This window comes from Xylaria bambusicola, assembly GCF_022495145.1.
Source record: "Xylaria bambusicola strain CBS 139988 unplaced genomic scaffold F5B22scaffold_27, whole genome shotgun sequence".
Taxonomy (NCBI): domain Eukaryota; kingdom Fungi; phylum Ascomycota; class Sordariomycetes; order Xylariales; family Xylariaceae; genus Xylaria; species Xylaria bambusicola.
In genome coordinates this window covers 196,641-209,116 of record NW_025953580.1, presented here as the reverse complement: position 1 = coordinate 209,116, position 12,476 = coordinate 196,641, and the positions used below count along the sequence as shown (strand labels likewise).

General features: G+C 49.1%; 4 protein-coding genes across 4 annotated transcripts; 3 read left to right on the top strand and 1 right to left on the bottom strand.

The window, feature by feature from the left end:
* Positions 1-912: 912 nt before the first annotated feature.
* F5B22DRAFT_647552 (ATP-dependent RNA helicase DBP5) lies at positions 913-2,460 on the top strand (the record flags this gene model as incomplete). Its single annotated transcript, XM_047978883.1, has 4 exons — positions 913-1,085; positions 1,146-1,631; positions 1,691-1,928; positions 1,975-2,460. The coding sequence occupies 4 exons, from the start codon at positions 913-915 to the stop codon at positions 2,458-2,460; spliced, it is 1,383 nt and encodes a 460-aa protein (XP_047829816.1).
* A 2,194-nt stretch (positions 2,461-4,654) lies between these two features.
* On the top strand, positions 4,655-7,366 carry F5B22DRAFT_637066 (uncharacterized protein; the record flags this gene model as incomplete). Its single annotated transcript, XM_047977379.1, has 5 exons — positions 4,655-4,952; positions 5,010-5,808; positions 5,842-5,912; positions 5,946-6,057; positions 6,097-7,366. 5 exons carry the CDS (start codon positions 4,655-4,657, stop codon positions 7,364-7,366), a joined length of 2,550 nt encoding a protein of 849 aa, XP_047829815.1.
* A 919-nt stretch (positions 7,367-8,285) lies between these two features.
* On the top strand, positions 8,286-8,805 carry F5B22DRAFT_647549 (uncharacterized protein; the record flags this gene model as incomplete). The annotated part of the gene is made up of 2 exons (XM_047978882.1): positions 8,286-8,537; positions 8,764-8,805. 2 exons carry the CDS (start codon positions 8,286-8,288, stop codon positions 8,803-8,805), a joined length of 294 nt encoding a protein of 97 aa, XP_047829814.1.
* Positions 8,806-9,214: 409 nt separating this feature from the next.
* F5B22DRAFT_230650 (uncharacterized protein) lies at positions 9,215-12,476 on the bottom strand. Its single transcript, XM_047969854.1, has one exon. The coding sequence runs from the start codon at positions 12,045-12,047 to the stop codon at positions 9,435-9,437; it is 2,613 nt and encodes an 870-aa protein (XP_047829813.1). The 5' UTR covers positions 12,048-12,476; the 3' UTR covers positions 9,215-9,434.

Here is a 12,476-nt window from a genome sequence, read left to right as displayed (position 1 = left end):
TATCTTAGAGCGAGGGGACAGGTAGGTACTTTAGCTTGCAATGAATCAATCGAGCCCCTGCTGTGCTCGCTGTTCGAAGCCTGTACAGGTAGTGTAAATAAGACCTTGCTCCACACTACGATAGTTATTTAGGTAAGACAGGAGGAGAGCTCTTGTACTATCAATTGTTATTTTATTACACTTGACTTTTGAGATAGACTTACCTACATGCATAAGTATGATACTCTGCCAGGTACATAGTAGAGAGAGTGTAAGACTGCGGCTCTGGTTTATGCTTTGCTGGGCTGGGTCTTCAGCCGCGAGCACTCTAGTAGGTACATGAAGGTACATCCATGTACATGCCACTAACTGCACTACCGGCACTGTAAGTAAGGCCAGGTCTCGCCAGGTGCAGCTGCCCCTCCAGGTGTGTGTACTCACAACTACCTATATACAGTACATAGGTAGGTGGTACTGAGGTACTGAGGTACTTGAGCGTGCTGTGCCTGCCTCTTTGCGTGTGTGCCCCTCTATTCTCCAAGCTTGGCTGCCCTCAAAGGCTGCTGTCATCGAGCCAGAACCCCACCAAAATATTCCAGTGCTCTGGGGATTCCGAGACACCTCGGAGCTGTTTCTTTGATCATACCAAGCCGTCACTCTCAAGGTGCGTATTTCGTGCTTGATATACCTGCCTCTCACGGCACACCGACGTGTTCACTTTACGGTACTCTCTAATGATACATCCCACTACGTAGGTATCTGTGTACAGGACCGCTGACCGCAAATACTCTAGGCCAGCCAGCCAGCCTTCCTTTAACCACAGCTACCCGCTGCTGCTAGTTAACAACGAAATCACTTCTCGAATCAGCCACAACTTAGTTTGTTTCGGGCGCTCTATTCAGCAACATCTTCCTGAATTTGACGAGTACTGTCATGGCCGACCAAGCTGCCCAGCCTCCAGCTGGTACCGGCGCCGAGGCTAATGGCGCAGCTCCTGCCTCCAATCTTCAGGAGAACAGCTATGATGTCGAAGTTCAGCTGAGCGATCTCCAAAAAGATGAGGCGCATCCGCTGGGATCAGCTACCACGTTTGAAGAGCTTGGATTGTTAGTCCCCCATGAGCACAGCGCTGCTTCGTGCCGGCGTCGCTGACTTCCCTTTCGCAGGCCAAACGAAGTTCTCGAGGGCTTGAACGCTTTGAAATTTCTGAAGCCCTCCAAGGTTCAAGAGAAAGCACTTCCTCTTATGCTTGCAGATCCACCCCAGAATATGATTGCCCAATCTCAATCAGGCACTGGAAAGACAGCAGCGTTCGTTACTACCGTTCTCTCTCGAGTCGATTTCAGTCAGCCTACCAAGCCACAGGCCTTGCTCCTTGCGCCTAGCCGTGAACTAGCCCGCCAGATCCAAGGCGTTGTCGCCACCATTGGCCAGTTCATCCCGAACCTAGGAGTGGCAGCTGCTATTCCCGGCGCTATTCCTCGCGGCGGATCCGTTGATAAGGCTATTGTAGTTGGTACCCCAGGCACTGTCATGGACTTAATTCGGCGACATCAGTTTGATGTTGGTGGTTTGAAGTTACTTGTTATTGACGAGGCCGACAACATGCTGGAGCAGGGAGGTCTTGGCGACCAATGCTCCAGAGTTAAGAGGTTAGTCTTCGGAACGTTGCATACATATGACTGCATCATGTACTAAGTCGCTATGCCAGCTTACTTCCATCCACTATACAGATCCTACTGTTTTCTGCGACTTTCCCCGAAAAGGTCTTGAAATATGCCACAACTTTTGCTCCTAGTGCGAACATAATCAAGTTGAAGGTTCAAGAACTTACAGTAAAGGGAATTTCTCAGATGTACATGGATTGTCCTGGAGAGGCGGATAAATACGAAATTCTCTGCAAACTGTATGGCTTGATGAACATTGGCTCATCGATCATTTTCGTCAAGGTATGGGTGCATAATGTGATGGCTTGGCGCTTGCTAACACTTCCAGACTCGTGAAAGCGCGTCGCGGATCCAGCAGAGCATGGTTCGAGACGGTCACAAGGTCTCGGTCTTGCACGGAGCGTACGAAGGTAGTGAACGAGACGCCCTGCTTGACGAATTCCGAACTGGCAAGTCCAAGGTTCTTATAACCACCAACGTGCTAGCTCGTGGTATAGATGTCTCTACAGTCTCTATGGTCATCAACTACGACATACCCATGAAAGGAATGGGTGATGCCATGCACGACACGGAGACGTATCTTCACCGTATTGGACGAACTGGTCGCTTTGGCCGTGTCGGTGTCAGTATTACCTTTATCTCGGACAAGAAGAGCTTCAATGCCCTGCAGGCGATTGCGGGTGATCTTCAGATCGACTTGGTTGCCCTGAGCCCCGATGACTGGGATGAGACCGAGAAACAGGTCCAGAGAGTTATTAAATCAAGCCGAGCCCAGGCGAATTTTGTACCGAGCGCTGTAGGTGGAGGACAGTAAGAGTCTATCTAGGAATTATGGGCCGAAAAAAATGATATTCGCTGTCATTGCCACTGCGTTTGCCTCTGAAATGCGAAGGGATGGTATGAAGTAATGACTAATGGACAGATACGTTTTGTTTTTGCACGGAGCGGGAAAAGACGCGGCTCGGCACAGGAGTGACCAAATTCAGTGATTCTGCAAGAGCAGAACTAGATTCATAGTGTAACGTGTACGACAGAGACAATTATACCAAAATGGATGTGCAAAGCTGCAATGACAAGGAAGAAAATCCTCGACTTTAGATGGGCAAAAAAAGAAAGATGAAGATAAGTTTGGGGTGATAATCTACAAATATGAACCTTGGAATGCTTCACTGATTGGTAACGCGACCTTTCCAAGATGCCGGTGCTGTTCCTTTTCTTTTCTTCTGTTTCAATCCGTGGTAAGGCCTTCTGAATAAGTGTTTCCTATCACTGGTTCTCGAGCAGACAACAATATGAATACTCTTCATCTGTCATAACTTAGGATTCTCTTAGTCAAGAATACAGGCGGAATACTGCCGAGCCGCATGGCCTCGCATCGTACCATTTGACAATAATTATTCCGGGCAATTCCAAATAGCGCGCGCAGTGCTAAGTAAAGATGACAGAGAGGAAACTGGCAAGACAAACGCAGGCACCTCGCCTCAGCGCAGGACCGTTATATGTATGTCAAGGTTGTGCGTGCTGACTTGGTCGGAAAATGTCAGATGTGGTGGCCGAGCAGATGCGACGTTGGGATAACGGTTGTAACTTTGGGGCGGAATTTGAAAGCATAGCCCTCCTGCCCAGTCGGATTGCATCACGCTAAAAGACGGGGAGGATAGATCCGCAGGTGAGGCCTATCTAGTATGCAGGAAATTTTTAAGCATACCTATTCACTACTCACTACTCAAATTGGTACGATGAGCTGGCCTATCGTGGGGGCTGCGAGTGGGTGAGAATGATGTAAGAGAGATGCACCAGTAGCCTGTCGATGTCGGCGGTCTCCACGTTTGGCACATTTTGGCGCCGAACCAGAAACCAGCGACACGCTCTCTGGCAGGGGACGACGTGACATTTTTCGTCTCCCTCTCCTGCTTCTGTCCTGCTCGTCCCTGGGCCCCAGTTCTCGTTCTGACGGTGGGGTGGATGCAGATCTACGCAGACACAGGCGAGAACCGGCCAGGGTCAGTCGTTTAGGCGCGCGCAAAAACCAACAACACACAGCCTACCGTTTGCCATATATATGGGCCCCTGCAGCAGCCTCTATTATTCACCGTTGCATTTCTACCGCTCCAGCTTCACGCCATCTGGGAACCCTCTTCCACATCTCCGCACATAGCAGCCCGCCGACCGGGACCGAAATAAACATCCGCCCAATAGACATCTCGTACATAGCCCTGAGCGACCTCTTTTGGGACATCTCACCAAACTTGGCCTATTCGCGCTCCCGCAAATGCTACCCGCGATGCCCGCATCCCATGCAGGCACTGGTGCTTGGCGGCGAGCCACAGGCACTAGATTGTATCATCGTAGTTGTTCGCACGCTCGCCATTGACCAATCTAGATCATCGTGATGGGGGCAGATGCTCTCGCTGCAGTCCGAGTGTTTCTTGTAGGCGCTGTGCCTGGGTCAAGGCCGTGATGGACTCTTACCAGTCTCCTAAATGCAATGTTCTGCCTCGCTCTGCAAACATCTCTTCTGACTCGCACTTCTGCGTTTCCTTCCCATGTTTCTTGTTGTTTCCTAGCCTAGCTTTTATTCTCATATCATTTTATTCTATTTTATTTTATGTTTCTTCTTAGTCTAATTCTTGTGTGCAATTTTCTTCTAAGCCTCTGTATTCTTACCGGATAATTTAAGCATCTTGAATCGGGCTGTGCTGCGTCGTGGTTGAGATGCTGGCCATCTCTATACAAGGGGTTCGAAACAATCATAGGTTAGTCATGCGCGCCCATCTTTTACAAGCCATATATCCGGAGATGCTTCAAGGACTGAAGCCTGAAACATTTGAGCTTTCCTTCTTACATCCTGTGCCGTTCTTTGTGTCTTTCATGACTACATCGATACTCAGAATCGTCCATACGATGATGAAGCAATCCGCCCCCACTGAGGAATAATTTTATGGCAATTGGCTTGGTCGTTGGGGATCGCCTCGTGCTGACCTCATCTGAAGATATTCCCCTATAGAATGGCTCGCAAGCCTGCACTCCTCGAGCTTCTTATATGGACACTCTCAATACCGATAGCATCTTGTCATTCTCGCCGGTTAGGCGGTGATATTGCCTCACTCGTACCTACGTGTGCTCAGCCCTGCTTGGAGTCATTCATACGATCCAATTATCCGACAGTAGATTGTGGAACCAACTTTACATTACCATGCCTATGTCCAGCCCAGTCCCTCACGGGCTTCACGGTTGGAGAGGCTGCGTTGCAATGCCTGTTGGGGTATGTTCAAATTGGTCGTTGCGATGAGAAGGATGCCGAGGGTGAGATCCAAAGACTTGATTGATGTTGGATATGGAGGTGTCAACTAACATACTCAGGTCCTGCCCCAGCGAGGGTCTTAAATATATGCAGCGGACAGGAAAATGCATTGCCAAATACACATCCTACACTTACAGCGACCTTGATCGTACCGCCATCAGGGGTTCCCATTTTATTACCGCCAACTTCTACACCAACCACGCTGCCAACCTCGTCGACAACCTCGTCGACTGTAAGATCAACACAGACAACTTTCAAGACGACTACCCGTACCACAGCGTCCCTCACCACCAGCACTCCTTCTTCAATTTCTTCCTCTTCAATATTTTCCTCTTCAATTTCTTCCTCTGTGACTACAACCATGGTGATGAGCTCATTGTTGACGTCGACCTCGTTTTCGAGCCCAACCTTGGCTCCGACTTCAAGTCCAACTGCCGAGCCATCGTCGGGGGCACGGCTTGCGCCAGGCCAGATAGTTGGTATTTCCGTAGGTGTAGCTGGTGCTATAGCCATAGCAGCAGGCTCTATCTTCTTAGCGAGATGCTTGCGTCGAAGAAAATACCCCGATTCGGAATCTGAAAAGCCACTTTATCAAAATGACAATACCACCGATGGCCCTGATCTTTTGGGATCAAGAGGCTCTCGTATCTTCCACGTATCCCCTCCTATTTTGCGAACGTCTAAATATCGCCCAGATTTCTTTTCTCGCCCGACACCTGTAATGCCACAGACAGACCAGCCGGAGCCACCTACCCAGTCTGCAAATATCGATCGGAATACTATTGGCTTGGCTATTTCGCGCCCCCGTAGCTTCATACCGCCAAAGCCATCTCCAAACCTGTTCTCTTCTATCACATCGTCACCACCTACTGCTGAGGTTCCATTACAAAGAAAGCCCTCAAAACTATTGCCCCCAAGGCCGGCTCTAACGCTTGATATTCCATCGACGACGGTTCCCACTGGTGCCCCGTCTTCACAGGCACTACCCACAACAGACAGAACGAGCACCGTTACGAATCTGACCGGGTTTGCCGATCTCGATTCTGAGGCCGCTGAAGGCGGACAAACCTGGCGGCCGCCACCTACAGACCCCCAGTCGGCCACAACGTTATATGTTGCTGATAAATATGGCAACTGGGTTCTTAGCAACAATAATCGCCGGTCTCAGATTGCCCAAATCGTTGAAGCAGCTGAGTTGGATACGTATACGCCGATGACCAAGTCACCGGTGGAAAAAAGGGAAGAAGCTGCTCGAATGACCGATGCCATATCTGCAGCTGCTGCTATACCAAAAGCACCACAACCAGCCTTTTTATCCCGAGACCCAACAAATTGGACATATTCTCAATCTTCAAGTGCGTATTCACAAGCTAGTGCAGTCCGGCAGATAGGAAGGAGAAACTCGAGTAGGAATAGCACCTCAAGAGCTCAAAAGAACGGCGGTGGGCCTCTAATCAATCGCTCTGATTCTAAAGCTTCGGCCACCACAATACAGACTTCTTCGACAGGAGGAAATGAGGATGGGCCCGCTTACGAAAATGACATTGCTCGACTATCGCAACTGTCACCCGTTGCAGAGTCGCCAAATATAGCAAGCAGACGTTCTCGGGTAAACTACCCGAAATTTTCGGGACGTCTAGATGGAGCAACGATCCGATACGTCCCACCGCCTAAGAAGCCAAACTTCACTGGATCGCTGTCCGACCAAGCAAGCCCAACACTCGGAGTCGTGTATCCTGTTGAGGGTTCGCCTTCAGCAATCCCTCTCCCTCTAAACCCCAGACGCAAAGAGAGGCGATTCGTACCAATGCAGAGGGATGGGTCGGGGTTTACGCCGGAACCACCTAATGTTGAAGTGTTCCCTATCCAGAACTTCGCTCGTCCAAACGAGATTTCAAATTCAGGACCATACCTAAGGGCCGATTATGCAGCTGGCCAGCCCACAGAACCATACAGCTACGGGGATGATTATCAGCAACGGAACCCATTTCTAACACCACCGCAACCACCATATCCCACATTCACACCCTCACCGCCCTCCCCGTCACCCCCCGAGCCCGCTGAGAAGAGAGCAGTAAGCCCACAGCAATCCAGCATAATGAACCGAGGGCGACCACATATTACATCTCAACGAGCAGAATCCGGGACAAGCTTTGGAACCGTCAGCTCGAACGCAAGTTCGCTTCTCGCAAAACGGCTCGGTACCGACAGGGCTGCAGCTCTTGTGATTGATCCATATAGCAGGAAAGCACAGCAGTGGAGACAGCAGGGTGGTGGGATCAACAACGGAGATTTTTTAAGTCCGGATGCCTACTCTCTAGCATCACCGAAGGGGACGCTTCCCCAAACACCAATATGGCAACCAAAACTGACGCCAACACGACGAGGCGACGATCTTTTCTTAAATGTACAATGAGGAACCTATCCATCTTACGCAGCTAGACGGTCACACTTGAAACCGGCCAGAACTACGACCGGCACCAGATTTCATTTCTATTAACTTGGTCTAACACTATATACCCGTCATTTCTTATGCAGTCGATAATGATTCATATTGGTAATATGTCACGAGTGCGTTGAAGCCTCCAGACCTGAACGACATTTCCCTTTCTTTTCAACATGTCATCGTGGATAAATCTTACTTCCACTGTATTATACCCTACCATGCTACACCCTTGATGACACAAGGATAGCGATCAATTATGCATAAGGCTGGCGTTGGGCAGGTTGACATTTTCAGACTGGCGCGCAAGAAAATTAAAGGGGTTGGGGGGTGAATTCTCACACGTGGGCTCATTAGAAACGAAGCATCGCATAACTGATACTAATGATGCAAAATATAAATCTAATGAAAACAAGACAGACAATTTATAGTTGATTTTAACCATTATTATTCGGCGAGTGTGTGATAGCATAGCAATGAGATAAAGACATTTAAAGCGTGCGAGTGATATAGGGACGAAGACTTGCCCTGGAGTACTTAGGTAGATGAGCAGCGTAGTCAGCGCAGAAAAGTGGGTCGAATCGCGAAGTGGGATAAATGTTCTCCAACTTTTTTTTTTCTTGTCAGTAGTTGATAGCTTCAGCTCCCAGTATCATATTCCTTAACCTCAAACCCAACTTTGCCGGCGGCCTAGTTCAACACTCACCTGAATACATAACAACGGCCCTGTATCGCAGGAACCACAAGCCAAAGCGATACACGGGAAACCCACTCTCTTCATCACAAGAAAACCTGTAACTACATCCGGGCCCAAGCGAACACATATTGAATCTCTCCCTCTCTCTCGGGCTACACACATCAACCACCCTCCTCTTCCTTCAAATTACGAAAAATGGCCCAAGGCGCGCCCAAGAAAATAAGTAAACCGACCCTATCCGCCCGCGCCAACAAGCCACAACCGCCGAAAAAGGGCGCGCGCGTGATCAAGGCGAAAAAGGGGAAAGGATCCAGCGCCGCCGATAAATTGCAGCGCAAGCTCGCGGCCGGCATCACGAATAAAACGGAGCGATTGCTGGGTGATCGCGCTGGCCATCTGGAGCTGATCGGGCCCGGAAAGAAAGCGCGGGGCGAGAAAGATGCCGCTGTGAAGAAGGGGGGTAGCAGGAAGTTTGGATGAGGCGTGGACTGGATTGACTGATGGATTATTTGGACTCGGTGTTTGATGCATTGCGCGGCGTATGAGGGAGTTTGGTCTTTACCTTCGTTACGGCGATTGATGCCTGGGCGGGAAATGTTTCTCGGCGCTGGGAGGCATTAGTACGTCGCTCACAGGTCACATTTGCTGGGAGGGATGATGATTACTTTTCAAGACTGTCGTGGAAAGCGGCAATGCCCAGTTCCTAGACGGCTGAAAATATCGCCGTGCGCTGCTGTATTAGTCCTCGCGCTTCGCCTAGCACATGGGCAAGGCCGCGAGATGAGGAAATTCCCGAGCCTAGGATCGCACCTGCAGCACCTGTCAGACTAGCTGAGTCTTTGATGCCTTGCTTTGGGTATCCGGCCTTGAATTTTCTCTCTAGCTACTGATACCAGCTTGCAAATCTTTGCAGACCAGTATTCTTGATACCCACCTACTGAATGGTGGTATACTATGACATATAGTTGAAATGCCGCTGGAAATATAGTCGGGCATAGCTACAAATTTACGCCAATTCATGATGGATGCTCTCACAGCATATTGCGAAGTTCCACCGTAGGCATTTCCTAAGCTTACGAGGCAGTATTTGCACCTCCAACACTTAAGGCATGCAAGAGCGAAGTCTTTTCGTTTGGCCAAATTCACATTGCTAATAGGCGATCCAAATTGCCCCAATTCACAGATAACTGCTTCCCTTATTGAATCTATAAATGAGTAATGATTTGGGTATCATGGAATTCTAATGCTCCCCACAATACGCCAGGACCTATGCTAAAACTCTATATGCAGTATTTTGAATATACAATATATGGTCTTTCTACATCTTTATGCTGCTGCTCCCTCCTATATAGTACTGACGGCTCCGATAGGTTGGTTGGAGTTGATTTTGGGTGAAAGGCGCAGTTCTCTACGCTTTTTCCGCCATTTGGAGCGAGACTCAATCGCTTGAATATCCAGCCTCTCATATCTCTCAGATAGTGATTTGAGGGTCTTCGGCACGGTCAACTTTGGGTACCGAATAGCAATGGGGCCGTTTGACAAGCCCTTCGACATGCCAGATTCGGCTGCAAATTCTGGCAGTGGAGCTTTTTTGCTCAGAGAACTCGACAATGAACTTCGCAGTTGCTCTAATTGGGCAATGGCTCGGTCTTTCAAATGCCGGGGAAGCATATTGAAGGCCTTGATTGTTTTCTCGTCGGGCTGAAAGCCGGCCTTTTCGAGAGACCATATCGCTTTTACAACACCGCCTGCATTACCTGTTTTAGCCATGGCCTGTATCAGAGCATTCCAGGTTGACAGGTTTGGCTTCACGCCACCAACGTTGGCCATCATATCGATAACAGCGACGACACCGTACGTGTCGTCGTGGTTCTTGAGCCCATTGAGAAGTATAGTCCAGGTATGAAGGGATGGAGGATGATGATGTAAGTTAACGCCATACCGCCCCTTCTCACTATTTGCAGCCTTTATGCTTTTCTCCACCTCATTTATCGCGAATCGTATAGTCTCCTTAAACTGTAACAGAGCGCGCAAAAATATATCGAACATTAGTGTGCCATGATTTGCTAGGAGACCCAGCGCCGATGGGTCTTTCCGTTTCACCATATTGTCGAAAGTGTTATAATACCGAATGACGTACTTTGAAGTGTTAAGGGATCGGATATGGGCACCTATCATTAGAGATAACGTAGTGGTGTCTGGCTGCATAAGCCTACTATCTGGTAAAGGCATCAAAGATCCAGCTAGTCTGATAGATGCAGTTGCATATTTCGACTGCACGCGTCTCACTCCGATCATGTTATCTAGCGGGAATAACGTAAATTTCTGTAAAGGATCAAGGTCGAAAAATTTGGCGTAGAGCTGAAGCATGGGATGCCATGCATCATTCGATTTCCTCTGTCTTCGTCTTTGCTCAATTTGCGACTCGTTCTCTCGAAAGAGAAGCCCTAAAAAATCATTGAGAAGGATAGGGGACCAATCATTACGCGCTGTAATGATATTGAATATACTCTCAAAGGAGGCACTGTCAAGACTTTGTTTTGACCCGTTGAGGAGTATGGAGTAAACGTGCTGGTCAGGTTCTAGCCCGTGTTGAAGCATGAGATCAAAGATCTTCCATGCGGTATCAAGGTGACCACGAATGCAGAAATTGCGCATCAACGCCGAAAGCCCGAGTAAATTTGGACGCAGGCCGTTTTGGATAACGAATTCGAAAAGAAGATCAGGCGCAGCTTTCTCGTCTGGGAATGGCTCGTTTTCGTTCAAGGTCAGCAGGGAGGTACATACACTCGCTGCGGCAGGGCTGTTGAGATCAAACTCCGGGATTTCTGTTAACACAGCGAGAATATCTAAAGAATCCAACTTTGTATCAAAACTTTTGGCAAAGCGGCTTGCTAGGTGCAGCAAGGTATTTGCGTGTAATGGGTGCTCGATATTCTTAAGCAATTCAAAAAACGGGATGAGTTCGGATGTCGACATAGTCGAAAGGACCGAATGTAACACAGTCTGTTCCAGGGCTAGATATCTTGGTGGGCATTTGTTGAGCACATAAGTTGCTACCGCCTTAATCTCTTGCTGTACCACACTATAATCTCTGCTCTTTGGGGGAGTAAGTTTTCGCTGGCGCTCAAGAAGGTAAAGCACATCCTCTACAATATAGCTAGGACACCAGGAGGGATCGAAGGTGGATTCGACGAGGGTCGATAATAGGTATGGATCCGAATGCGCCACAGCAAGAACGATTTGTGGCCAGTGCCGCTCTCGTCTATCTCCTTCCAGTCTTCGCCACGCGGTCATCACCGCTGCCGATTCACCGGTACGAGACACTGCCTCTACTTGAGAGTTACTGTTGGTATTCTCGAGCGCACTTAGGATGGTAGCGAAGTCTTGCTTCCAAGCAAGATACTGATCCAGTCGTTGCGCTGCGCTCTGGAGACCCAGGTTACCCCATAGCAATCGTTCCAACTGGCCCACCGCATGGCGTGCTTCTTGATGTGATAGATTATACAATGCAATGAGATCTTTATGGCAAAAGAGGTACTCGCCCTTTGCGCTTAGGATCCGGACCTTGAGCTCGCGCGCATTACCAGCTACTGGTAGGCTAGCTAGCTGTTGCGCGGCTGGTGCCCGCCTTGGTACAAATTTGTTGATTTCACCGTTCCAGTAGGCGGCGCTCTCAACTAGCTCGTTATCTCGTCTCCGTGATAAAGTTGGGGAGCTGACGGAGGGAGCAGAATCATCCTCGCTAGCCCCCTTATAGGTTTCATTCGAGCCTTGAGGCTCTGATAACTCAGGTTTCCAACTTCGGTCACTTCGACTGCCCACAGTCAAAGCATGGGATGGTCGCTGCACTGGTATTACTTTAGTGTGCAACGAGCTAACGTTGGACTCAAGCAATCTGAATGACGATCGTGCGAGTCGCGCGGCGCAGATTCGACATGTTAAGGGAATGGGCATGGTACGGTTGTCGTTGCCGCGATTCTAGTCAGGCTCTTCATGGCCGTGAGACAGCAAGGCTCGTCTAGTTCGTAACTTCGTGGGGTTTCGTCATGTCCGTTTCATCATAATAGAGGGTTGTCCAGTTTGGCGGATCGTACTCGGAGAGTACAGCGAGGTAATGAGTAAGAATTAGCACCCGCTTACAATTTACTACTCGCGGTGAAGCTGGACTATCGGATGCTTATCGGATCTATCGATCTGCACTACTGGATTATTTTTGCAGGGAAATGTTACCTACCGCCATCGTACCTAGGTAAGTACCTACCTAGGTAGCTACAATACTAGGTAATGCAGCGAAGTAGGTAGGTACTTTCTTAGGTACTAGGTACACTGTAAGTCCAGCACAGACATCCCTAACCTGCCATACCGTACGTAGCCTATCATGAC